At 37.8% G+C, this 27391-nt stretch overlaps 2 protein-coding genes and 1 long non-coding RNA gene across 3 annotated transcripts; 1 reads left to right on the forward strand and 2 right to left on the reverse strand.

Moving 5' to 3' along the window:
* Nucleotides 1-561: 561 nt before the first annotated feature.
* On the reverse strand, nt 562-1974 carry LOC131017967 (protein ILITYHIA-like). The gene is made up of 4 exons (XM_057946734.1): nt 1816-1974; nt 1561-1597; nt 1318-1484; nt 562-778 (listed from the first exon to the last, which is right to left on the reverse strand). The coding sequence occupies exons 1-4, from the start codon at nt 1863-1865 to the stop codon at nt 577-579; spliced, it is 456 nt and encodes a 151-aa protein (XP_057802717.1). The 5' UTR covers nt 1866-1974; the 3' UTR covers nt 562-576.
* An 11315-nt stretch (nt 1975-13289) lies between these two features.
* On the reverse strand, nt 13290-16231 carry LOC131018079 (protein TUNICAMYCIN INDUCED 1-like). The gene is made up of 3 exons (XM_057946812.1): nt 15859-16231; nt 15330-15677; nt 13290-14390 (listed from the first exon to the last, which is right to left on the reverse strand). Exons 1-3 carry the CDS (start codon nt 15988-15990, stop codon nt 13563-13565), a joined length of 1308 nt encoding a protein of 435 aa, XP_057802795.1. The 5' UTR covers nt 15991-16231; the 3' UTR covers nt 13290-13562.
* A 9105-nt stretch (nt 16232-25336) lies between these two features.
* LOC131018087 (uncharacterized) lies at nt 25337-26140 on the forward strand. The gene is made up of 2 exons (XR_009100031.1): nt 25337-25707; nt 25846-26140. It is a non-coding gene; the product is annotated as an uncharacterized LOC131018087 (long non-coding RNA).
* The last annotated feature ends 1251 nt before the right edge of the window (nt 26141-27391 follow it).

A 27391-nucleotide genomic window follows, 5' to 3' on the forward strand; every position in this document is an offset into this window, starting at 1 on the left:
GTGTCATTCATGACTCCCCGTTCCCTGCAACTTCAAGCAGCAGCAGCAATTAGATTTCCTTTACAAGATCCAAAATTGCAACAGCAAAACCAAGGCAAAATCAGTTTCTTGCCCTGAATTTTAAAGTTTATGTTGCTAAAACAAAATGTAAAAGTTCAGGGGCTTCATAAAACTGAAAAAAACTAAGGGTCTAGTAAATTAGCAATCAAAACCTCAAGAGCCAAAATGAAATGCATATGACAAAATTACCATCTTCAGGTTTCTTCAATGTGCTTAGCTGTGTCTTTACTGCCATCCGTTTGACAGACTCAGCTGTAATTGATTCAACATTTCAGAGGAAGATCTGAAACAGAACAAGACTAATCAGTTTATGCATTAAAAATTGGAAACCAGAGAAGCCTATTTCTAGTTGAAACATAAAAATTTAAAATTTAATACCATCCATCCTGGAAGGACATCGCTTTTTAATGGACACCAAAAGCTCCATTCAAGTTGATATAAGAAGAGCAAAGTATTCCAATTTATGCAGAAGAAAATTGCAAACGAAAGCAACATAACAGGACCAACTAAAGTGAATTAAGAAGAGAAAGATACCCTCCAAACTGCATTTTTTTTCCCTGTGCCAATGATGCATGGGTGATGTAAGCAAAGCAATAACTGCACACAAGCATATGGACCTCTAGCTGAAACCACAGGTGCTATTACAACTAATGCCTTCACTAAAACTTCAACTGATGGAAGGAAAGGAACTTGAGAGTCTGTCACATTTTCTGCATCACTGAATAAAGAAAACGACTTACTCTAAGGGGGGAAAGCATCTCAGACACCAAGGAGATGAACAGGATTAGAGCAATATGTAAACCAAGAAAGGAGCAACTTCAAAGGGTAAGTCCAAGCAAATAGATTCACAATTGTCATATTGGAAGCCACCATAAGATATCAAAAATGCACCAAGATGCGTACTGTTTTAATGATAGAACTAGCAAAATGATAGCAGATATTGAGGACAGAATCAAAAACCACCGAAGACAGCAACAAAAAAATATATCTCTCAGTGTCTCAACCTTCCTTAACTAGTGGGATAGCACCTATCATCCTAAGGCTTTTTGTACTTGCATCCGGGAAATGAAAATTTTGAGCAGGTCATTGTTTTTGTTAAGACACCACCAACACATTCGAGAAGGAAAGCTTGTATCTGTTTAGACTTTCACGGTTTCACCTATCTAAATTTCTGAAAGGTTCATCTAGTAATTCAAATAAAAGCCACACAAGGAACTAAAATGAAGCAAAAGAAGGAGTGTATGACTATTGAACTACCTCATCTTAAGAATAATAGTCTTTTCTCCAACAACAGAGAGATAATTCAAAAATTCGAGCAAAATAGCTTCAGCTAATAGATGAGATGCACCAAGAATCTTCCTGGAAGTGCCATATGCTGCTTTCCTTATCTCCCAATTCGGGTGGCACAGCAAAAACAAGATAAGCTGATGCATAAGATTAAACAATTAATAACAGAAAATTATAGCAACATAAGAAAAGGAGTATCTTAATATTAATCACCTGTAGGAATGCCTTGGTAGAAAAAGTTTCCAATAGCCTGCAGCATAAGAGACAGGTCAATTTAAACAATTGGACATCAAATTTCGTAAGATCATACATCAAATATTTTTCATAGCTTCTAATTTAAAATGCCAAGAACTTTAACTAGGCAAGTGTATCTTAGTCACAACATTGAGAACTTAATGCTAAATAACAAAAAGCACAAGTCAAATGAAGCATACCTTTGAGAGTAATCACATGTCAAATGAAGCATACCTTTGAGAGTAATCAACAAGTAGAACCTCAACAAGGTCAATGCACGCCATTAAGTCCTCAACTGACAATTTTGATGCCTGCAAAACTAAAATAATATTAGCTGAGTGGATATAGGAAAAGGTCTAAAAAGGAATGTTAAGGCTTTCCTTCTTTATAGCTGCAAAAAAGATTTTAGCTTTGACATTTTTCAACTCCCCTACAAAATGCAGAAAACGATATTTTGATACTTCCACAAGTTGAAAGAATACTCTTCATTGCAGCTGTAAGCTGCATTGCAAGATTAGTTGTAAGCTGCATTGCAACAGGAGAATAACATATAAGCATTAACAAAAAAAAAATTAGAATCTCACAAATTCTGAAATTATGAAATGCTTTCTAATTAATATCTAAGTAAGAAGGGAAGGATGGCCCCGGATGACCCAGCAATCAGGCCTTCTCTTTGAAGCTGTTACAATCTAAAAGAATGGGCATTTAGTCTTCTGATAACTTCTAAATGTGCCAGTACATTATTGAAATTATATGTGAAGAGGTGCACATGCTGACATCAGGGTAATGGATCAATGATTCCTACTAACACTGTCAAAAAGTTTTAAGTGTCCAGAACAATTAAATGCGTAACCTACTTGTAGGATCTCCAATGGAAACAACAAGGGTTTAGGCAAGAGTGCCATTTCATCATGCCAAGCAGAAGCTGCAATCCTCAAAGCATCAGAATCAGCCCGGTGTAGAGCTCCCACTGTAAGGACCTAAGAGTAACTTTTCAGCTATATGAAGCTTACAATCAATGTCAAATCAAATGGCTGACAACTGAAACTATTTTCGGATGAAGAGTTTATGTGGTGAATGAAATCCTTTGACCAATTAAGGAGTAGCATACCACATGTTACCCACCTTCTTAAAAATAAAGGGATCTGTTCTTGTGCCTCAGGTGTTAAAGGGTAATAATCATGCTGAGGTGTTTTAGACCGTCGGATCCCTCGGCATTATGCAGTGCTCCTGAAGACAAGGCAGGTAAACTAAAGTAATCAAGCCATATACTCTATATCTTTATGTACATCATCTATGCTAATGAAGCTAACTACTTTGATAAAGTCTCAAATATTCACCAGTCACGATTTGATGTCACTGGAGTTGAGTCGGCATCATCTGGTGTAGGTTGGTAAACTGCCTCTGGTCTATAATCATCGGATTGGTAGGGAAAGGTAGGTGCTTCTGGGGTGACACCATCTGGATGCTGGAAGACTTGTTTGACTAACTCTGTGGTCACAAAACACTCACTAGCTTTCACCTCTCTCTGTTGATAGACATATAATATAATAATGTATGAAATTCATCACCAAAAGACATGCAACAGAAACTACAGCAGGTACACGCAGAAAATAAAGGGGAAAGAAACAAGCATAATTGTCTTTTGATTATCAAACAGTTAGCTGTGCAGAGAGTTTCGAATAAGTAACTAGAAGTAACAACAAACACCCAATTCATTGAGTCTTTGATAAAAGCTAAATATAGAACAAACAACAATCTAAGAACTGATCAAAAGATTCAAAACAAAGACGCGGAGGAACTATAGTAATCAACTATAAACCTGGAAAGGATATGCCATTAAGTTTTGATGAAGTGATTCACAGGAAATTAAAATTTATCACTCCAATGCTAGTAGAACAAACTCATCACACAGCTATACACACTATACAATAACAGAGTAAAATTTGAAACAAATTCAAGCAAATTTGAAATTCTAATTCCAAAAACTTAAGAAAAAGCCTACTGTAATTCAAATTCTGAAAGAGAGGGCTTACCGTGTGCGGTGTGCGTGAGTTGCCGTTGGATAGACGGACGGCGGTCTGAAAAGGAAGCGGCGCGGCAGATCGTGGAGGCGCGGCGAAGACTGGAGTCTGGAAAACCCTAGCCCATCTTTCTGACCCGTTTCTTCTCTTCATCACAGCTAGGGTTTTAAAACCCTAGCCCGCCACCGCCGCACAGTCGGCCAATAAAACACGCCGGAGCAAGAACGAGGGCGCGACGGAGGCAGACCGAGGGCGCGATGGACTGGGGGAGCTGGATGAAGGCGCGGTAGATCGGGGGGCGCGGCGGACTCGGGGAAGGCGCGACAAATTGAGATTTGGGGGGAGGCGAACTAGAGAGAAGTGTTAGGGCTGATAATATTTTCAAATTTTAGGAATGGAAATCTTTTTCTTTTTTCTTTTATTTAATTTTTATTATTCAATTTTGGGTATTTAGGTTTCTAATAATATTTTCAGATTTTATTTAAGTGTTATTTAATAAAAAAAATATTATGAGTTTTTTATTTCTCAAAGTCTATATCTAGGAATAAATTCAGATTTTAGGATAAACAATTTATTTGTTATTTTTAATATAATATAATATAATATAATATTATTTTAAAAAAATTAACAAAAAAAATTATACATAACAGTTTTTAGAGACGCTCATACATAACGGTTCAAAAACCGTTGTAAATGACTCTTATACATAACGGTTCTTTAACGTTATAAAATAACTGTTATAAAAGATGGTCATAGATAACGGTGGCTTAACGGTTTTGTAATACCGTTATGTATGCAACTAATAGATAACGCAAAAACATAACGCATTTGCTCAAACCGTTATCTATGCATTTAGACAACACTACATAGATAACGGATTTTCGCAAAACCGTTATCTATTCCTAAAAGTGCGCTCATACATAACGGTTTTTGAAAAAAAACCGTTATCTATTTACTGTTATGTATGTAAACTTTTGTAGTAGTGTAATTAGGCTCCAAGTGGTTAACAAAAGACAATTTTTTTCAATTAAGGGCAATGTTTGGGTAAAAATATTGCTAACAAATGATAGCCTAAAATCATTTCCTAATTATGGGCACAACAACAACCTCAACACAGAAACCATGACAAGTTCTAGAAGATCGCCACATGCATGACAATACTCACAACAAAGAATAAACTGTATAATATGGACAGTTATTGCTCAAAAATCTCGTAGGTTTTTTCAACGAATAAAAGTCAAGTCTAAAATCACCAGTGTTATACAAATCATCTCAATTCATGCTCAAATCATCAAGAAAAATTATAACTCTCAAATCAAACGGAGCAAACAACTAAAAAACTCACATACCAACTAATCAAACAAAATAAGACAAAACAAAACAATAACAAAAAAATAAAATAAAAGTTAAACACATATCTAGTCTCACCCCCTCCCCCAAACTTATTACAAACCAACAAGGTCAAAAATATGTATGGAGGGAAGAATAAAAGATATGTGTATCACTACTCACAGAATACCATGCTCAAGGTGATGATGTGAACGAGGCTCAAAATTCGCATCTTCCAACTTCAACTGCGATCTGCCGATCTCCCTCTCCCCCTCCCTCCCCAAGAAACAAAACAAAGAAAACGATACAAAAACAAAAAGAAGCAAAGAAAAAGGAAATAGAAAAAACAAAAATAAGAAAATAGTTGGGTTGCCTCCCAACAAGTGCTTAATTTAACGTCTAGAGTTTGGCGATATCTCCTGATTCAAACCAATTAATTATGGCCAACCAATTACACAAGCAATGGTAAAGCTACCATGATCATTATGCTTCAAAGATATTTCCATGAACTTGGCCATCTTTTCATCAGTTTTTGGTTGGCCAAGCAACGGGGGAGTGGAGCAACAGGCTTGTACTTGGGCCTGGGATGAGCTGGAATAGAAATATGCTCCTTAGTAGTAGAAATAAGAGGAATGCTAGAATCCTACTTTGGAGTAGGTGGCTCATCAGCTGCTATCTTCTCAATCCCCTCATCTTTCTCCACGGCATCCTGTAGCTCTGCAGTGCTACTCCTTAAATGAATAACATTATAATGATTTTTCGGATTAATTTCAGTGTTGCAGGAAACTGTCTTGGCTCATGCTCTGTAGCTGCCTGATTCGCCATCTAGTCAATCTGAGTCTCAAGCATCTTCATCTGAAGTCGATCGGAAAGCATTTGAACTAATAATTGACTGCAATAATGCAAAGTCAAATTTAATTTATGTCATAAATAAATTCACTACCAAGAGAAATTACATATGACTCAATAAAGTATCATGTGGCTTGGGCTTCATTTTTCTAAGTTATTGACTCAAATGTTCTTGATATAATTAGGTCGAATGGAATTTCTAACGTAGTCACGTAGAGATACTCCGAAATCAAATTTCATAAAAGAAGTAGTAAAGTATACCAATCATCAAAAAATAAAAAAGTACTCCTTCCGTTCAATTATTAATGACTCGTATTCCATTTTTTAGGTTGTCCCAACTTAAATGGCCCGTTTCCATTTGAAAAAAAAATTAGGGCTTAATTAAGAAATTAATCAACACCCATTTACATCAACTAATCCAACTTCCACCTAACCTTAAAATCATTTCAGGGTTCTCTCCCACAAGTGTACATGTATCAGATCTCTCTTTCCTCTCCCTCCCCTCCTACCTCCAACAATTGTCGCCGCCTTTTCTGCCCTGCACCACCTCGACCTTCTCTCTTGCTCTCTCCCATAAAGTCTGCTCGTCGTCTTCACCATCTCAACCCCTCTCTTTACCACCCCACCACCGCCCTAATCTGCTTGTCGTCGATCTGTCGCCACCTGTCACACCCCAATTCTTGAAACAATAACTTTAACCGGGGTACGACTCATCATTCAATATGAACAAGGGAAAAACCTTGTGAAATCCAAATAAAAGGGATATCAATCAGGCTTAGCCCATTTGGATGAAGAAAGACAGGTATTCAAGTGATACAAATCTATCAACAAACATAATAACTTCAGGATCACAAGTTTAGTGTCATGTTTCAGATAACCAACATTTATAGGATGAAATACTTGCGAATTAATAGTCTTGGCTTAACAAAAGATATTGTTTAGATTCACAACATAATAGGGCTTAAGTAAGGAAAACAAAAGACAGATACTGGCTAATTCTACAGCGGAAGTCAAAACACGGAGTTGAACCTTAGCCTCAGCTCGCCCCGTTAGCACCAGCCGCTAACCTGAAAAATATTTGAAAGTATTTTTGGGCTAAGTACTAATGTACTTAGTGGGCTGCAACTTTTGAAACATTTCAATCTGAAGAACAGTTTATCCAATCATACTTGACATGACTTAGAAGGATTTAAAGTGAAAGAACTTCTAAGCATGTTAAAATATTTCATTCTATATTATATATATATACACTTAATTTTGCGCGCAGTTGTCACACTCATTTCTGTTACTCGCTATGATCCCGGACCTTTTAGCCACCGACGGATCCGTTTCTCCCATTTACTTGAACTGAGGGCGTAACCCAGACAAGTTTACTTTTGACCTCGGGACGCTACCCAGACAGGCCCTTACATTCTATGCTTCGGAACACATCCAGCAAGCATCCTTATAACGCCTCTTAGTTAGTGCCCGAATGGAGATCAACCCACCGAGTCAGCTAACGGTGTACACAATTCCCAAATAACGTGTTAGGCTATAAGAGAACCTCAATTGATTCGTTGTGGCGAGCATTAAACAGAGCAGAGTGCACATAAACATTTTATTGGATAAACAACTTATATTTTACGAACATTTAAGCTCATTAGCTCAATCATACATTTGGAAAATAAGCCCACCTGTTTAGGCAAAGCCTGTCGTTTAACCTTATCTCTGAATCGGAATAGCAGTGCTAATCCTCCTGACGTTCAAAGCCTACAAGAAATCTATTCTTAATAGGTCTCTTAAATCTAAACTCAAGTCACGGTAAAGTGCTTATCATTCTATGATTCACTTAGCCGGCTTTTCAAAAATTAATGAATAAATAAATGAAAATATTTCTCTCGAGTTAAGAACACCAACAATATTCTTACTCATCTTTCTTTTGTAATTGGAATTATAAATAAAACCAATTAAAACATGATGCATGCATGACTCATTTCATACTTAAGCATAAAAAGTGTTTACTAAAATATGCACAAGTGTTCTACTCCGTTCTGTTCTGTTACGTTAACCAGCTCTGGTCTCTACCAGCTCTGGCTATCCCAGCTCTGCTCTACAGCTCGGGTTCCAGCTCTGGCATTTCAGCTCTGACTTTCAGCTCTGGCATTCCAGCTCTGGTGTTTAGCTCTGGTGGTCAGCTCTGGTTTTTAGCTCTGGCTTTCCAGCTCTGGCTTTTAGCTCTGGCTTTCCAGCTCTGGCTTTTCAGCTCTGGCTTTTCCTCTCGTCTGCTCTGCTCTGCACTCATCTCCTTGCTTCTACTCTGCACCCATTCAATACAGCTCCCACGACTCTTTCTTTCTCAGCCCACCAAGTCAGTTCTCACCGATCACCTCCTTGGCAACGGCGAAGCGCCGTCACCTCCCTCTATTTCCGGCGACTACAGCAAGCCACGGCCGCTACCCTCACTCTCCTTTCCTCCCGATCTCGACTGATCCACAGCCAAACCCAACTCAAGAATTCTACCTTTCTTCCTATTCTTTTAACACAGACAAGTTCTAAAGCAAGCATATAAACAAGACTCTACATTTCCCCTATTCATTTAACAGTTATGATGCTAAAATATATAAACACACAAAGATACATGAACATATGAACAAAGGGCGATGGAGTTCATAGATGAAACCTTGGCTTGAATTTGCTGGATGCTGGGTGAATCGAGAGCTATGGTTGCTGCTGTTCTTGGAGTTCTCTTCGGTGTTGGAAAGAGAGAGATGAAGTGAGTGAAATGAGAGAAATATCTTGGCTATGGTTTGAGTGTTTGCGGAGGAGTTAAGGGAGGAGAGAGGGAATAGTTAGGCGGCCGAGAGGTGAGTGAAATATCTTGAGGCAAAGATGGGTTGGGCTTGATTGGAATGGATTGGGCCGGTTCTCATTCTTTCTTGAAAGCAATTAAAAGCTTGAGGCCCAAACAAAATTAAATCCCAACTCATGAAATGCTTGAATGCTTAATTAAATAAATATGCAATGCATATAAATTTAATACTAAATTTACAAATGCTTTTGTAAATCATTTTTGTTGGAATTAAAATAAATTCTTTTTCTCAATCCGGCGTAAATCATCTTAAATCTAAGTTCAAAAGTATTCTAAACTTAGCTCGAGGAAACGGGGTATTACACCACCACCACCCTCGTGCCCTCCACCACCCCAGATTCTCGGTCACCACCGAGCTCGCGCCCTCGTACCCTCCATCACCCCAGCTCCACTCGATCTACCGTCTTCGCCACTGCCCCCACCACACCCCTGCTCCACTTGTCGCCGCCTTCGCCACTACCTTCATCAACCCCTTCATCAAATATGTCCCATAACTGCATCAGATTCGAACATGTTTTGCTAGATCTATAATATATCGTTTTTCATTTATTCGATTTAAGTTTACAAATCATTTTTGCAATAAAATTATGTTGTTGTGACCTTGTTGCAAAAGAAAGAAAAGTAAAAAAAATGAGTAATTTGAAGTTTTCAAATTAGGTTGATGTGATCTTGTTGTAGAAGACAGAAAAGTCGAATATGTTACCAAATCTTGTTTCAGATTATTTGAATTTTTTTGCTGTGTCCTTAATTTTGTTGTGATCTTCTTAATTTCGTTCTACGAATCTCTAATTTCTCAGTTTATTTGATTTTTTTTTTCCTCAGTCATTAGAGCATCCACAATGTGCTTACTTGATAGCCTACCTGATAGCCTACTTGATAGTGGGTTGTGTTATTGAGTAGGTAGTGCTGCATTGGGGTTACTTGATAGCCTACTTGATAACATTAGTTTTGATTTTTATGTTTTTCATTTAAATTTAATTGCGCAAATTTAAATAACATAATTTATTTCAAATTTAAATTGCATTAATTATAAAATCCTAAATATTACATAAATATTACATAAAACTTAAATAAAATAAAAACAATTCCTAAAAATTAACTACTCTGGCCCTAGAGGTCCGAAACGTGCCCAAAGGTGCTCCACCAAATCATTTCGGAGCTAAGCATGTAGATGTCTATCTCGGAGAATTGTATCCCTTCGCACATATTCCTCGAAGGACACCGGTGTTTGTCCAGCACTCTCCGTCGAAGCACTGCTAGACGCCCCGTCATCATCTCTCCAGTTGACAGCCGCTTCACCTTCGTGCTCCACAATCATGTTGTGGAGAATGATGCAACACAACATGATGTCCTTCAGGTGCTACAGGATGCGACTTCGAATGATTCCCCATCGAGCTTGAAGGACTCCGAATGCGCGTTCGACATCCTTCCGTGCCGATTCTTGCATCTTCTTGAGCCTTGCCTCCTTCGGATTGGTTGCCATTGATGGACTCTTGATGAAGCAACGCCACTCCGGATATATGCCGTCACACAAATAGTAGCCCATCCGGTATTCGCGCTGGTTGGCATGAAAGACAACCAGCGCCGCAGTTCCTCCTAACACGTCGAAGAAGAGAGGTGACTAATTCAGCACATTGATGTCGTTGTTTGAACCAGCGACGCCGAAGAAGGCGTGCCAAATCCACAAATCGAAAGATGCAACGGCCTCCAATATCAAGGTGGGCTCTCTCTGATCCCCACGTGTGTAGGCGCCGAGCCACGCCTTTGGGCAGTTCCTCCACGCCCAATGCATGCAGTCTAAGCTCCCGAGCATCCCGGGAAAACCATGCCGCGCCTCGTGCATATGAAGTAGGCGTTGCACGTCAGTTGGCATTGGACGGCGCAGGTAATAGGCTCCAAAAGCCCGTATGACCGCCTTGCAGAACTTCTTGAGGCATACACGCCCGGTTGAGTCCGCCACTTTGAGATACTCATCGAAAACATCTGCACTAACCCCAGTGGCTAATTGGCGGATAGCCGACGTGCATTTCTGTAAAGGAGAAAGAGAATCTCGACCGAGTGCATCAGTGCTCATATGGAAGAAAATATCTTCACCTTGAACAGCCTCGACGATGCGCAAGAACAGCTCCTTCTGCATGCGAAAACGATGCCGGAAAAAAGTAGGGTCGTACGTTGGATTATCGATGAAGTAGTCTTGCATAAGACGTACATGGGCCTCTTCATGATCACGGTGGACGTATGATCGGGGACGTTTGACACGCGCCGGCTCTGGCGCCGGTTGGGGGCAGTATGATTGAAGCACTTGTTTCTGCAACTCAACCAACTCCATGAACCTTTCAGCTACTTCGTCGGAATCGGGCGAAGAATCATGTTCGGGTGACGACATTTTTGGAAGAACGAAGATGATATTTTGCAAGAAAAATTGTAGGAGGAAGAAGGAGTGAGTTGTGATGAATGAAGAGTGAGTTGTGATGAATGAGGGAGGGAGAAGTATTATTTATAGAGAGAAAAGAAGAGAAAAAAAAATTGGGCTCAAACGGCTAAAAGTGCCTTTGCAAAAAAAAAAAAAGAAAAATTCAAAAATATTCAAAAAAATCGTTGGAATTTTTTTTTTATATTTGAGGCGCGTGCACAGCACGCGCCGCTCGAGTGCTACACGAGCACTCGAGCAATACTCGAGTCCCCCCCTCCCCCGCAACGCACATACACGATGGCAACGCTCTACTCGAGTAAGCCATCGAGTAGAGCGTTGCCAATACTCTTAGATGCGAATCTGAAGCTATTCAGATTATTGGATGGGAATTCCCACCAAGTATAATAAAGAATTCCTTAAACACACTACGAAATATATGGGACCCACACATTTTCATATTAATTATATTTTCCTTAAGCTTCGTGCCGAAAAGGCACGTGCCATGAATAACGGGACGGAGAGAGTATATCACGTTTTTATAATATTTTAAAATTATATCGTGGATCGAATCAGACTTGTACACATACAAAAATAAAGAGAACTATATGGTACTCTCGGAATATGCTTTTGTTTCAAGGAAAGGATGTTTCGGATGTCGATTGTCTCCAGCTTGCTAAACGCGTTGAATGGACAAAGAGTGTCGTTGATCCTCCTCCTCAACGACCGCCGACCAGCCTTGCTTGCAGCCATCCTAACCAGGTGAAGGTATGGTGTGATGCTGCTGTTGATCCGAAGTCTGGCATGGGGTTTGGGGTGATGCTTAAAGACTGTGTTGGTACGATCATTGGAAGCAGTTATGGCTTCATACAAGGGATTTTTCGTCCTGTTGAGGCGGAAGCTGTTGCAATCTCGGAGGGTTTGATCTTGTGCCAAGAACGGAATTGTGAAGATGTGATCTGTGAGACAGACTGCCAGTCCCTCTTCTGGTCGCTGCGGAAACATGAGACTGATCTTTCACACCTAGGTAAAACGCTCGAAGTCATACATACAGCTGCTCAATCTTTTCGAACCTGTTCTTTCAGTTGGACGCCGCGAGAAGGAAATGCTACTGCTGATAAGTTAGCAAAATTTGCTTTATGTAATGGAGTTGCTAAGGTCTCGTTTGAGAGCCTTCCCCCCTGTTTCAACTTTGCTGGTTTTTAAATATAATTTCCGGTTTCCCCTCAAAAAAAAAAAAAGAGACGGTAAAGTATCACATATAAAATAGCATTTGATGTGCAATAAAATATCACAATTATGATACGATCAATAACACTACTGATTTAGATGCGGCTGAAAATTCCACAAATGGAACATCTTTTTTTTTTTTTCGTGATTGCTAGTAATAATAAAGGGTTATGGCTAAAAAATACATGAATTTTGAAAAAAATTGTAATTTTCACCAGAAATTTTAAGTCAAAAAGATACAAGAATTTATATTTTTGTTGCAATTTTCACCTAAGTTTGACTTTTAACAAAATTATAGTTTAGTTGACAGTATAATTTAAGTCAAATATATTAAATTTTTGTCTTCTTAGACCTCTGAGCTTATAAATACTACTCATCATCAGAAGTTAGACCAACATTAGATGAACTTCCGACTAACAACTAAGCTCTAATTTTGTCGAAAGTCAACTTAGGTGAAAATTGCAACAAAAATATAAATTCATGTATTTTTTTCGCTTAATTTAAAGTTCAGGTGAAAATTACAATTTTTTTCAAAATTTGTGTATTTTGTTTTTATCATAAACCCAAATAATAATATCTAAAAACATCCTTAACCAACAACATAAGTTGTTGCGCTAAAAAAAACAACATAAGTCACAAACTACATGAAAGGAATAAATGAGGGGATCTAAAACGAAATTGAATGGATGATTAAAGCTGTAGCTAACGTTGGCAAGGAAGCAGGGTTGTTGGAGTCTCTCATCGGCGCGCTCCCGACCGAGTCCGAAGATTGAGTTGAGCTTAAACAATAGGAGGCTTTTTGAAGATTCAGATCAAATGTGGTGTATTTAAGCATTAGATTGTGCGAGTAATGGAAGGAAAGATGGGGATTATCTCAAGACGTGGGCGTCGGAAGAGGCTTTGGTAGAATCAACTTTGTTCCATATTTCACCTCAGCTTATATATACATGTCTCAATTTTTATTCAACATGTACCTGTAATTGTAGATACAAACTTATGTGAAAAGCCCAAATCCATATTTCTAATTCCAAATAGGAGAATATATTGATAACCCAATTAGTTAAGATACACCATGCTTTATGTAAACTTTGTTCTGTCTCAAATTGAGAGAGAGAGAGAGAGGGGCCTGGCATTATGGAATACACGACTGCCATTAGGTTCTGAAAGCTACATATAATACAACTTCACAAAATGTGCCTTTTTCAGCCGCAAATATGTAAATATCAGAAGCACATGTCGAAAACAGAGTGAAAAAGAATAAGAGAAACATCTATACATGAACACCATCAATTCACAGAGCAAATGGAGTAGGTGGCTGGTACACTACAGGAACCTTCGACATACTCGTGTTGCCTGTCACCACGTTCTCCGCCACAGTATCCTCTCCCATCACAGGATTGATCTGCACCACCCTCTCCGGCACAACCTTGTTCCCCTCCACCTTACCCAGCACCTCAAAATGCATCCTCACAGACTGCGGTTTCGTCCTCCACTCCGGAAAACCAGAGATATCAAATCCATCGCCTTGTCCTGTCTTCTTCTCAACTACAAAACCCATCTTCACAACAGTCTGAGCCGAAACATCCGCCTTCAGAAGCTTGAATGAACCCTCCTTACTCGCTTTGGGACCCAGCACGGATGACAGAAGAGCCTCGAACCCGAGCAAGTTGGAGTTGTAGCCATCTATGGATGTGATAGGCCACAATGTGCTGAAGCGATCAGGCGCAAGAAGGGCAGTGGCCTCTCCATGGAGATCAATGGCTGTGCTGCTGGCTTTCATTGATTTCCTCTTTGATACAGAGGATAGCTCCACGAGACCAGGAGCGAGGCGCTTTAACTTGAGCCGGTTGTTAGAGGAAGACGATGAAGAAGCAGGGGATGTGAGTGAGGTCGGTCCAACAATGCGAAGGGAGAGAAGAGGGCCATCCTGGGACTGGACAGCGTTGCGTAGCCACTCAGCCAGGGTCAAAAGACCTGAAGCAAAGTTATTGCTGGTTCGATTAAATGGAAGTGGTAGCTCAATTGGATGACGCAAGCTAACGGATCTGGCTCCCTTGACAGTGACTACAGCACCATCTGCTAAAACCACTTTCTTCAGCACACCAGCATCCACTTCATGCTGCATGAAAGTCCAATCACTAAATGAGAAAAGCGAAGGGTAACACAATCCAAATCTTAAAAAATGAAGCAAATTGTTCATTAATTTCCACCTTCAACATGATACTGTGATCACTAAATGACAGAAGAGAAGTGTAACAGAACATATAGTTTCCAAATTTCTTGAACAAAGCAAATTGTTTGTAATTTCACTCTTCAACAAGATACTGTGATCAATAAATGAGAGAAGAGAAGGGTAACACAACAAATAGTTTCCAAATCTCTAAACAAAGCAAAATTGTTTGTAATTTTCTTCTTCAACTTGATACTGTGATCACTACATGAGAACAGATAAGGGTAACACAACATATACTTTATAAATCTCTAAAATGAAGCAGATTGTTCGTGATTTCCCCCTTCAACATGATACTGTGACATGACATCATACGTAGTAAAATGGATCTCCGGTCACCATAATCATATAATGCAAAGACAATCCCCTGTTCAATTCCACACACAATCATTATTAACCAATGAATCTATCCAATAAATTGTAATCGTGTCTCATAGTTCCACTCAAGATTGATCTACTAAACACTTTTGACATTTTGAATGCAACATAGCGGTCAAAAGTGAACACGAAGCTTCTAACAACTGCAGCAGCGCACACCGGAGGGGCAAGATCATCACAAAAACATCGTGCAAGAAATTTAAAGTGGAAGATACATTGTCTACTACTAGGCTACTAGCAAATCTCGTTCCTCAAACATCACACTCAGCTCAACATAAGAAGCCAGAAGCTCAATTTCCAATGACCACAGTCCAACAATTATAGGAAAATATGACAGAAAAAGCACTTCCAAAAGGGGAAAACAACAGTCAATGATCAAGAACAAGAACAAGAACATAACATGACAACGTTCATCAACATCAAACAAGAAAAATCTCAACTTAAACTTACAGGTAATGAGATTCTCATATCCTTAGCATCCTGAATCCATAACTCCATTGGACCAGCCAGCTGGAAAGGGGCAAGAACAGGCATATTATCATCAAATTTCTTCGAATCGACTAATCCGTTTTCCTCACCCGGCCTAACCGAATGCGCTGTTTGGAAAATGGGCAAATCCACGTATTCCCAACGATTCACATCCTCCAACAGCTTAAAAGGCATTACTTTATTATCAATTTCCACATCGAATTCATAAGCTACCGATTTTCCAACCTGGGCGTCCCTCAAATCAAACCCGGATATCTTAAATTCCTCAGCTTGGAACCCTAATCCCTTCACAATTGCCTCCTTCAAATCCTATTATCGTCACAAGGTTATACACAGAACATTAAAACCCGGATTTATAACTAAATCCCATGTTAATGTATAAGAGAATAGGCAACCTAAAATCTTTTCCACGTGAAATTCGAATGATCTAACAAGAAAAAATGGCAGAAATGAATGGAAAAAAAAAAGTCGACTGAGATTGGATAATTACCGAAATTGCTTTCGGGTATGGAGGATTGGAATCCTGAGTGGTAACCAATGCGGCCGACTTCAAAACCAGAGTTCCAATCAGAACCAAACAAAAGAATGTCGCCAAATTTAATGATCGAAACCTCAACTCCATGAGAAAGTACGATTACGAAATTCTGAATGGAAATCAAGGACTTGAATCAATTGTTTGGCAAATGACAATTCTATTGAATGTATTGCAGAAAAGAGAAACGAAGAGAAAAAAAAAATGGAATTTTTGCATTCAGATTTTCCGTTTCTAGTTAGAGGTAGAGAGAGATGTATTGAATTTGAGATGCTTCTAGAGTCTACATTTTTGCGGTAGAGGCGATGACGTGGAATTTAAGGACCAGTAATAATTGAGTAACTGATACGGATGGTGATATCTTATTGGTGGAGAGACGTAGTTTTCGGTTAGAGGGGCCCATAAATTTATGTGCGGTTTTTGAGCTGAATGTTTTTTCAATTAATTTTGAAAGAATATATGATATTGCTGGAAAATTAAAGGGTTAATTGCCCATAAAATATTGAACTTTTATCTAATTCTGGTTTTACATACAAATTTTGAACTGTGGCGTGATAATTACTAAACTTTTGATTTTATCTGATTTTGCTATTAATCCAAATTCCGGCCAAATAGCAAGCTAATATATAATATGGTGTGCCAATTTTGACGTGACGTATTTATTTATGTGTGACAATTAGTTAACAAAATAATATTTTTTATTTAATTTCTTATCAATTAAAAAAGAACACAAAGCAAATAACTCAAATTGCCAATAATTTAATATATCAAATCAAATAATAGTATTTTTTTTAGTTGAATTAATTAATTGAATAAATTCGATAATAGTAAGGGAATTCTTCGAATTTAGGTGCGTTAACCAAAGAACATTTTAATTATCAATAACTTAATAAATAAAAAATTTATTTAACTAAGTAATAAAGTTTATTAAATTTTCATTATCTAAAGATTTTTTTTATAAACTATATATATTTATACTATTTGAATGACTTCTATTTTATATATTCGAGTAATCAGTTGTGTAATAGTGAACTAGAAAAAATTGATTTAAACTTGAGAATTAAAAAAAAATACTCCCTCCGTCCCAGTCCAATAGGCTCGCTTTCCTTTTTGGGACGTCCCACTCCAATAGGCCCAGTCTAAAATTGGAAATAATTAGGGCTCTAATTAAAATTATAACTACTTGATTAAAGGGATATACACCCCTAATTAAAACTCTAAAAACTCTCATAATTCACTCGCCACTTTTTCTTCTCCCCTCTCCTTCTCCCCTCTTCCGCCTTTTCCATTCAAAACGATGAGCGCCACCGCCATTTCCACGGCCTCCGCCGCTCCCCTTCTCCCCTCTCCCGGCCATGGCGGTCTTCTCCCCCACCGTCTCCGCCCTCCGTCGCGTGTACCGCCTTCACCGCCTCTACCCTCCACCTTCTCCACCTCGTCTACGGTCTCCACCACCGCCCTCCGTCGCGTGTACCGCCTCCACCGCCTCTACCCTCCACCTTCTCCACCTCGTCTACGGTCTCCACCACAGCCATCCGCCTCGTACATCGGGATCCCCAGATCTGGTGAAGGAGACGATCTGGTGAAGGAGACGATTTGATGGGGTTGCAGATCTGGAATTTTTTTTTTCAGAGTTTGATTTTTAAGTTCTTGATTTTTTTTGGAATTTTTAAGTTCTTGATGGGATTCCGTTCTTGATTTTTTTTGGAATTTTTTCTCATAATTTGCTGAATTGTTGATGGGGTTCCGTTCTTAAGTTCTTGATTTTTTTTCTTGATTTTTAAGTTCTTGATGGGGTTCCGTTCTTGAATATGCTCTGTTGGTTGCAGATCTGGAATTCTGTGTTTGATTCCTCTAATTAATTTCCAGATTTTCCCTTGATTAATTCGTGCAATAAATTGCAATGCAAATTTAATTTAGTTAAATTAAATGAAAAATGAGATAATGAAGCAAATATGATTAAGGAAAAATAAGAGAATATTTAAAACCTTAATTATTGGTGGACCACACCATTTACCTACTAAAAAATGAGTTTCTTAATCTCCGTGCCGAAATGAACTGGGCCTATTGGCCTGGGACGGAGGGAGTACTATTATTTGATTTGATATATTAAGTTACTGACAATTTGGGTTATTTGCTTTGTGTTCTTTTTTTTATGGGTTAAGGTGCAGATAGGCCCCTGTAGTATATAAACCCTTATAGCGTATTGCTCCTCATAGTCACTGTGTGTGCAAATAGGCCCCCAAAGTCCGAAAAGTCATGCATTTAAACCCTTCTGACCTAACGCCGTCCAACTCCGTTAGTCAAACTTTTTTTCTTTTTTTTTTTAATTCAAATTGTGGGGCTCACCTATAATATAATAGTCCAAATTAATAATCCAACCAAAAAACCTTCATATCCCATGGCGGCCAAGCCTTCTTCATCTCCCTGTCTCCACCGCACTCCTCATCCTCCTCCACATCCACCTCACCATCTCCCCAGACCTTATCCCATCCAAGCAATGGGAGATGCGGTTGAAGATTGTGACTGACTCGTCTCCGACATGTTCCTGCCGTGGACCGCCGACTATGCCACAGCATTCGGCATCCCGCGGCTCGTCTTCCATGGCACCAGCTACTTATCCCTCTGCGTATCTGAGGAGATGCGCCGCCACAAGCCCTTCAACCACGTTGTTTCCGATTCCGAGCCCTTTCTTATCCCCAATCTCCCCCATCAAGTCCAGCTCGTCAAAACCCAGGTCTCCAATTACAATTTGCACGAGAACAAAGACGATTTCAGCCGCTGGATTCAGTAGATGAGGGAGTCCGACGCCAGAAGCTACGATGTCGTCATCAACAGCTTCGACGAGGTTCAGCCCGACTACGCCCACCTTCCTTTCTTCGGATGGTGAAAGCTTAGCAGCATCTGAATCTATAAAGTATGAGTGATTGAGTATAAAATTTCTGGAGCAATCGAATGAATTTGCGGAATTGATGTACAAGGGTTTTAGTACAGACAAAGAGATAAGAAGATAAGACAAAGAATTATAAGACAAAGAAAATGATCGGAGGTTTTATGGGAAATTTTGTTTCCATAATCGTAGATTAAAGAAAATCAAAAGAGACGATGCGCATATTCACCAGCTTATATAAATGCCCTTTATCCAATTTGCTTTTTATCTTCAATTGACAAAGAATAATGAGGCGATAGGTTTAGCTATCTTCAATTGCTGATCTTGTTTGACTTGTTGTTTTTAAGGAGAAGAGGCAATGGTAGAAGAAGAAGAAGAAAGGAAGGTGGGCCCACAATTTGAATAAAAAAAAAGAAAAAAAAGTTTGACTAACGGAGTTGGACGGCGTTAGGTCAGAAGGGTTTAAATATATGATTTTTCGGACTTTGAGGGCCTATTTGCACGCACAGTGACTATGAGAAGTAATACGCTATAGGAGCCTATACTACAGGGGTCTATCTGCACCTTAACCATTTTTCTATTAATAAGAAATTAACAATAGATACGTCACGTCAAATATTTGCACGTCATATTAGCTTGGTATTTGGCCGGAATTTGGATTAGTAGCAAAATCAGATAAAATCTAAAGTTTAGTAATTTTCACGCTACATTTCAAAGTTTGTGTGCAAAATCAGAATTGGAAGAAAGTTTAGTATTTTATGGGCAATTAACCCAAAATTAAAATACCCTAAAACTTTTTTTTTTAGAAAAGAAGGAAATGCCCTAAAACTTAAGTTGCATGTTAAAAATGTTTTACTTTATAAATACTTTACAAGATTATCTTATATTTAATATATCAACATTAAATCTCCTACAAATCTTACACATTTCACAAATGTTTTTGCCTTTCCAAAAAAAAGTGGTGATATTGACACGTTGATAATGTTTGTTAAAAAAAAGAAAAAATTGCATATAAATACACAAACTTTACTAAAAATTCATATTTGACGCGAAGTTAGGATTTTACAATTAAATATACCAACTTAATAAGTTCTTCAATTTTAACCCCAATTTCATTTCCCCCAAATTTTAAAATGACTGGATCTTACGAGGCTTGCCGACACACTCCTTTTAGTTTGCCGGTAAAATAACAAAATGTCATCGTTTTCAATGACATGAAACGGTGTCGTTTTATGATTTTTTTGTATTAATGAACCCTAATTTCCTAATTCATTTTCGATCTCTAAAGCCCCTCTTCAAGAACGCAAATTTCAGCTATTCAAAGGCGGCGGGATTGTGAAAACCTAGCATATTCGACATGTCATCATCTACCGCGTCGTTTTCATTTGGATCCAAAGTAGACGGGATTACATGCCGGTGCATCAAACATGCGAAGGTGAAGAGAGAATCTGAAACATACTTGTCCGCCGCCATTACCCCACAAAGTGCCTCCACTTCGCGTGCCTCTCCAATACTCGCAGTGACCGAAGTGAACCAACGAAAATGATGACAAGATGGAGGAGATTCAAGAAAACTAAAATCTGAAAATAAAAAAAAAAATTATAAATGACAAGCCTTCCAATCAATCGAAAAAGGAAAGAGAAAGAAGTTAAAATAAATTAAAAAAATACACAATGAAATTGCAGGGCTTGATGTTGGGGGCTGCTGGATCGAGGATCCAAAGAACATTAAGGAGAACGTCAAAACGTTCTTCGAGAATCACTTCAAGAAGACGCCGCGCGTCCTACCTATGATTCCGGGAGATTTCACTGCTCGGAGAGTTTCTGCAGAGAATAATGCGGAGCTGATCAAAACTTTTTCAGAATCAGAAATTAAAGAGGCCATTTGGAGCTGTGACGGTGACAAGAGCCCGGGACCAGATGGTTTTAACCTCAAGTTCTGGAAAGCGTCATGGGAGATTATCAAGAAAGATTTTTTAAAGGTGATGACTGAATTTCACTCCAATGGCAAAATCCCTCGGGGATGTAACTCTTCATTCATCGTTCTCATTCCTAAAAAAGAAGGAGCTTGCTCACTTGAGGAGTTTAGGCCTATTTCACTTATTTGTAGCCTCTACAAAGTCATTGCGAAGGTTTTGGCGAATAGGATGAAACAGGTCATGGATTCAGTTATTTCGGATAATCAGAGTGCTTTCATTGGCGGCCGTTACATCCTTGATGGGGTCGTGGTTCTAAATGAAGCAATCGCGGAGGCTACTAAGAAGAGAAAAGGGAGGATTATCTTCAAGGTGGATTTCGCGAAAGCATATGACTCCGTCGAGTGGGATTTCTTGGATTTAATGCTTGAAAGAATGGATTTTGTACCATTATGGAGGAAATGGATCCGAGGTTGTATCTCCTCGGCGACGACGAATATTTTGGTGAATGGATCTCCATCTGGTGAGGTGTGTTTAGAAAGAGGATTACGGCAGGGGGATCCGCTTTCCCCATTTCTCTTTCTTATTGCAGCGGAGGGGCTCCACTCTTTGATCACGAGAGCTGTTGAGAAGGAGCTGATTAAGCCGGTAAAGGTAGGAAATGATTACATTTCAATTCCGCACCTCCAATACGCCGATGATACGGTCTTCTTGATGGAGGATGATGAAAGAAATGCAGTGGCAGTTAAAAGGATTCTCAGAGTGTTCCAGCTACTGTCAGGGCTTGCTGTGAATTTCAAAAAATGTTGTCTCTTCGGAGTTGGGGTCGAGGAGGATAAGATCGAGAGGATGGCGGTTGTTTTGGGTTGTGATGTGGGCTCCTTACCTTTCAATTACCTCGGTATTAAAGTGGGTAGCAAGGGCAAAAAGGTTGCTGATTGGAAATACTTGGTTGAAAAGGTGAGAAAGAAAATCGATTCGTGGAAAAATGGGAAGTTCTCTCTCGCGGGCCGAGTGACCTTGGTGAAGGCTGTGCTTCAATCTATACCGATTTACCAGCTCTCTTTTACCTGTTTACCAAAATCAATTGTGAGTTCTCTAAATGCTTTACTTGGTAATTTTCTGTGGGGAGGGGGTTCTAGTAAAAGTGCGATTGCTTGGGTGAAATGGAAGGTGTTTTGTGCTTCAAAAGATGAAGGAGGTTTGGGGCTTAAAAATATTGAGTGGTTTAATCAGGCACTTGTCGTTAAATGGTTGTGGCGGTACCTTACTGGAAGGGACATGCTTTGGGCTAAAATTGTTAGGTCCATTTATGGTGAGGTTGAGTGGGGAGAGACAGGTCTGGAAAAGGCGGGGAAAGGTAGATTTAGAGATGGGTGGTGGCCGAAGATCGTTTCTGCGGCGGGAGGGGCGAGCAATTTTTGGTTTGTTCAAAATTTGAAGCCAAAGGTGGGGGATGGGAAGACCTTTAAATTCTGGAGTCAGTGGTGGGTTGGACAAAAGCCGTTGAAGTTTACTTTTCCTAGACTTTTTCAGTTGAGTGCTAATAAAGAAGCTGCAATCTGTGAAGTTGGGGAATGGACTGATACTGGATGGTGTTGGGATTTAAGGTGGAGAAGAGAGCTATTTGACAGAGAGAGGGAAGGAGTTTCGGAGTTGCTTAGCCTTGTTTCTGGTACTAATCTGTGTGCAGGTAACAAGGACGGATGGACATGGAGTGGCGACATTGGGAGAGGCTTTACAACCAAGTCCGCTTATGAAGCTATTAAAGATCAAGCAAACGAGACTACGGAGGCGGTGGAGGAAACTGATATGAGTACGAAGGTGTGGAAGATCCCTATTCCAAACAAAGTCAAGCTTACCGCATGGAGAATTTTGAAGAACAGAATTCCGACGTGTGACAATCTCTCGAAAAGAAATGTGATGTTGTGTGAAGTTGAGGTGGGATGTAACGCCTATTTTCATCGGCAGGAATCCACGAACCACTTGTTGATCCACTGTCCAAAGACCTCAAAGGTATGGGAAGCAATCTTTCAATGGCTCGGAGTTAGCATGGCGCAGCCATATGACGTGTCCTCACACTTTCAGTTTTTTACTAGTTTGAGTGGCCGGAAAAGAAATAAGAAGCTCTTGATGGCTCTTTGGTGTTGTACTACTTGGCTTATTTGGAAAATGCGTAATGAGAGTAGATTTGAGAACAAAAGATGGGAGAGTGCAAACTTGTTTCGAGAAATCAAAGCTAGAGTGTGGAGTTGGGGTAGAATTTTTGGTTTTGTTAACGATGGAGTTGGGATTCATAGGTGGATGTCGAATGATGAATCACCGATGATTTTGTAATCTTCTTGGTACTACTGGTGCCTTTTCGTTCTATAATATTTACTTTCCTTATCAAAAAAAAAATTGTCAGATAGAAACTGGGTGCAAAATTGAAACTGGTTTCCTCGATTTTGCGGCTGCACCCAATTTCAAAATTCTCCAACGCTACTTTCAAAAAGTAGAAACTGGATTTTGAGCCCGTTGAAGGCACCCTTAGAAATCTTGCTTCAAAACTTTCACTCTAAATTTCATAATTAAATCTTGTAATAACACATTAAGTACTATCAAAATTGCATAATATGCTAAGCATAAAAAAATTTCAATTCTCTTAAAAAAATTATTTAAAGAAAATAAAAAATTCTTGGAAAACCTTGAGAAATCTTTTGTTGAAAAAAAAATACTCTTTCAAAAATAAAAATAAAAATTCACCGATCAGAAATTGACTTAAATAAATTCTAAATTTCTTGGGAAATTCTATCAAAGAAAAGTCGGGGTGTTACAATTTTTTCATTTTGTAGGTGAGAATTCACATCACATAGCTATACCACTAGAAATTATTATTATTTGTGTTTGAGTTTGAGCATGTGAGTGTTTTCATTTTGCTATGCCCTGTAGGTCTTATATTTATAAATAAAATCACTATTTTAAATTATTCATTTCACGTCAATTTCAACAAAATTGAATACATTTTCCCGCGAATACTTTATAGAGACTGATATTTCAAATCATATTTCTCGTTTATAATCAATGAAAAAAAATAAATAAATAAATAAAAATTGGTCGATCTGCCGCCGACCCTTTTTATTTTTTTGCCAAAATGTGTTTCAAGTGCCAATAAAAAATAAAATAATTTTTTATATTTAGATTCTATTAAGTAGAGCATGTTCTTCGTTCATGTATGAAAGTTTGATTTAATTAAAAAATAAATTAATCATGTGTTAATAGTAATTTATTACTTAAGTTTATAAAATAGGACATTTTTTACATACAACTTAAGAAAATATGACATTTTTACTTATAAACACCTAATAAAATTAAAAATATAATATACAACAAATAATATGGCTTCGCCCGGACTCGGACCGGAGACCTTCAGTGTGTTAGATTGACGTGATAACCATTAACCAACTACACCACGAAACCTGATTTGTTAGTTTCCTTTCAATTAAATTTAATCAAAATAAACGACAGTTTCTAAAATTTGGTGTTGCGGAGCGAATCTATTGCAGGAAAAAAAATATTTAACTATCCATATGTTCTTCAAAATATGTTTCTCTGTGTTAACCAAATATTGGTAGGATGTAATGAATCAATTTAATTACTAATCAAACAAAAATTTCTTATACTTAAATAGTGAATTATTTTATTTTATTTTATTAATAACTAACTAAACAACAAGTGCTTGGACTTGAAAAAAGCCATGTGAATACATCTTCAAAGTCACCACCTCCCCGCCCAGCCCAACTGGCCCATTTATTTGGTCCATTACCATTCAAAGGGAAGGTAAAGGAAAAAGGTGTAACTTTTTCTTTCTTTCTTTTTTTGAAGGAAAAAAAAGGTGTAGCTAGAAAAGGTATAATGAGGCATGAAAAAATAGAAAACTAGTACAAGTATTTCTCTTTAAAAAACAAAAAAATCTGAACATGCTAATAATGATAATCGGAGTTAATAGGCTTTTAGAAAGATTATGGCGTCAATATAAAAATCAAAAGATTATGGCCATTAGTTATTTTGATTAATATATGTAATTTGAAACTCCAAATCATTAACAATGTGTTCTTTTTTATTGTAAATTTATCAATAAAAAGAAGAGAAAAAAATGATGAGAAAATTTTATCACATTTTAGTGGTCCACACTTTTTTTTACCTCATGTTTTTTTTTAGTTGAAAAATATATGAAAATATTAGAGACAAAAGATAGAGAGTGGAGAAAGAGAAAAAGAGAAATATAAAGAGATGAGTTAAATTGTATATATTTTTACTTTAAAATTAAAAGATCATAAAAATATATATTATGAAAAAATATTATCACACCTAAAACTTGTGATATTATTATCATTTATTGGAGTGAAGAGGTGGAAAAATGGGCTGCCCCGGATTTCTTTTCTTTCTGTCAGAATTTTTTTTCTAATTAAGAGAACTCGTGAAAAAAGGGGAAAAATATAGAGTCAATATATGAAAGTAGCCATTTTCTTTTAGTAAACTTAAAATTTACCCACTCAAATAAAAACTTTAAAAATTACCAATTTTTTCTATTAAATGGCTAAACTGCCCCTAAAATTAAAATTAAAAAAATACTCACACCTAATCTCATCCTCTCGGTCTCTCTCACTGTATAATCTCTCTCTCTCTCTCTCCACACTCTCTCTCTACACACACACACTCTATCTTTCTTGTTTTCCTCTATGTAAGTTCATCTTCGATTTCTTGATATCATCGGATTTTTCAAAATTGAGGATTCTGATCGTGTTTGTTGCGGAGGAACTTTCGCGATGAAAAGAAGCGATCAACCGAAGATTTCTCCAGCTTCCCATACATATGTATGGTGCTGAATGTGTCGTTGTGGAGTTACTACAGAATCATCAAACCAGATACATTGCTTATCGCTGCCGTCAATGGATCTGGCATTGTTATTTCCACCTTCTACCTCTCTCTTTATCTCGTATTTGCTCCTCCGAAGGCTAGGGTAAGCTCGATTTTGTTATTCAATAAGAAGTTGGGGGGTTTTCTGAGATCTGAGAGTAAACTGTCTGATGAAATGCTTAGCTGAAATAAAAAAAAATTACATTTTACAATACGAGTGATTTTTCGGCAGCGGTTTCAGGTGGTACGACGGCGGTAGCGGCGGTGATGGATGTAGGGATTGTGGCGGCGGCGATATGGGTGAGTAGGTGGGAATTGGAGGGAGAATCGAGCATCAGTTTTACTGGGAGTTGGCGTGGCGTCGGTGGTGCCGGTGGTTATGGCTGGTGCATCGAAAGAGTGCAACAAGAGCTGATTTGGTACATCCAAATATAAAGATACGATTAGATTATAATTTTGTAATTAAATGTTTTTGAATTCACAACTTAATCTTCTTGAATTCACAACTAGATCTATGATTGAATTCACAACTAAAATTAGAATTCACAATTAAAGTTAGAATTCACAATTAACAATATTTGTAGTTGTGAATTCATTTAAAACTTGAATTCACAACTAACAATATTTCTAGTTGTGAATTCACGACCAACAATATTTCTAGTTGTGAATTCGCAGAATTGCGAATTCACGACTAAATATTTTAGTTGTAAATTCATTTAAAACTTGAATTCACAACTAATGTTATTTATAGTTGTGAATTCACGACCAACAATATTTATAGTAGTGAATTCACTCGAATTCACGACTAACACTATATATAGTTGTGAATTTATTTAAAACTTGAATTCACTACTTAATGTTCTTGAATTCACGATCAGATCTATGAATTCACAACTTAATATTCTTGAATTCACGACCACATCTACGAATTCACAACTTGATATTCTTGAATTCACAACCAGATCTATGAATTCACAACTAAAACTATAATTCACAATCAGCTCGATGAATTCACAACTGAATCGTTAGTGTTGGTTGTGAATTCGAGTTTTAAAGCTCGAAATCACAACTAGTTGTTTTGGTTGTAAATTCAAATTCACGGCTACTTGAATTCACAACCAAAATAAATCCTAGTTGTGAATTAGATTGGTTGTAAAATGCACGAATTTTCGAAAGGGTAGTGTTTAAATATTTATATGCAATGGTAAAATGACAAATATGAATATTTTTTAAAGTTTTTATTTTAATGGATAATTTTTAAATTTATTAAAAGGAATAGACTATTTCCAGACCTCTCAAAAATATGTACGTATTACACCATTTTTCAACAAAGAGAATGCACCATAAGAAAAAAAAAACGAATTGAACACGAAAATTTAAACTATTATACGGCCAGTAAAACTTTCTTTATCCATACATTTGAAATTAAACTGTTTTTACTTGGATGGAATCCCAAGTTGAGCTCAATCTTAATTAATTAAATAGTAAAGCGACCGAAATTATAACAAGTAAAAAAACCTGGTTTGAATAAGGTAAAAAATAGTCATTTTGAATATAAAAAGAAAAAATACGTATATTATGAACTACGATGTCTGCCCGATTGGTTCATAAAATTGAAAAGGAAGCAATAGAAAATAATGAGCCCTGACTAGAAAAAAGCATAACGCATTGAAAAGATAGAAACAATATACTTCCTCCGTCCTATAAAGCATCACCTAGTTCTTTTCAGCACGGAAATTAAGAAATTGATATTTTGTGTGTTAAATGTGCTAGGTGAAAAAGTGAAA

Source organism: Salvia miltiorrhiza, chromosome 1 (genome assembly GCF_028751815.1).
Source record: "Salvia miltiorrhiza cultivar Shanhuang (shh) chromosome 1, IMPLAD_Smil_shh, whole genome shotgun sequence".
NCBI classification, from domain to species: Eukaryota; Viridiplantae; Streptophyta; class Magnoliopsida; order Lamiales; family Lamiaceae; genus Salvia; species Salvia miltiorrhiza.

Coding starts and splice junctions, on each gene's coding strand:
- LOC131017967 (XM_057946734.1), bottom strand. CDS start 1,865: ATGGCGTGCATTGACCTTGTTGAGGTTCTACTTGTTGATTACTCTCAA. Junction 1,485..1,560: donor CTACCAAGGCATTCCTACAG/GTGATTAATATT, acceptor CTTATGCATCAG/CTTATCTTGTTTTTGCTGTG. Junction 779..1,317: donor ACTATTATTCTTAAGATGAG/GTAGTTCAATAG, acceptor TTCTTTATTCAG/TGATGCAGAAAATGTGACAG.
- LOC131018079 (XM_057946812.1), bottom strand. CDS start 15,990: ATGGAGTTGAGGTTTCGATCATTAAATTTGGCGACATTCTTTTGTTTG. Junction 15,678..15,858: donor CATACCCGAAAGCAATTTCG/GTAATTATCCAA, acceptor TGACGATAATAG/GATTTGAAGGAGGCAATTGT. Junction 14,391..15,329: donor ATATGAGAATCTCATTACCT/GTAAGTTTAAGT, acceptor ACTTTCATGCAG/CATGAAGTGGATGCTGGTGT.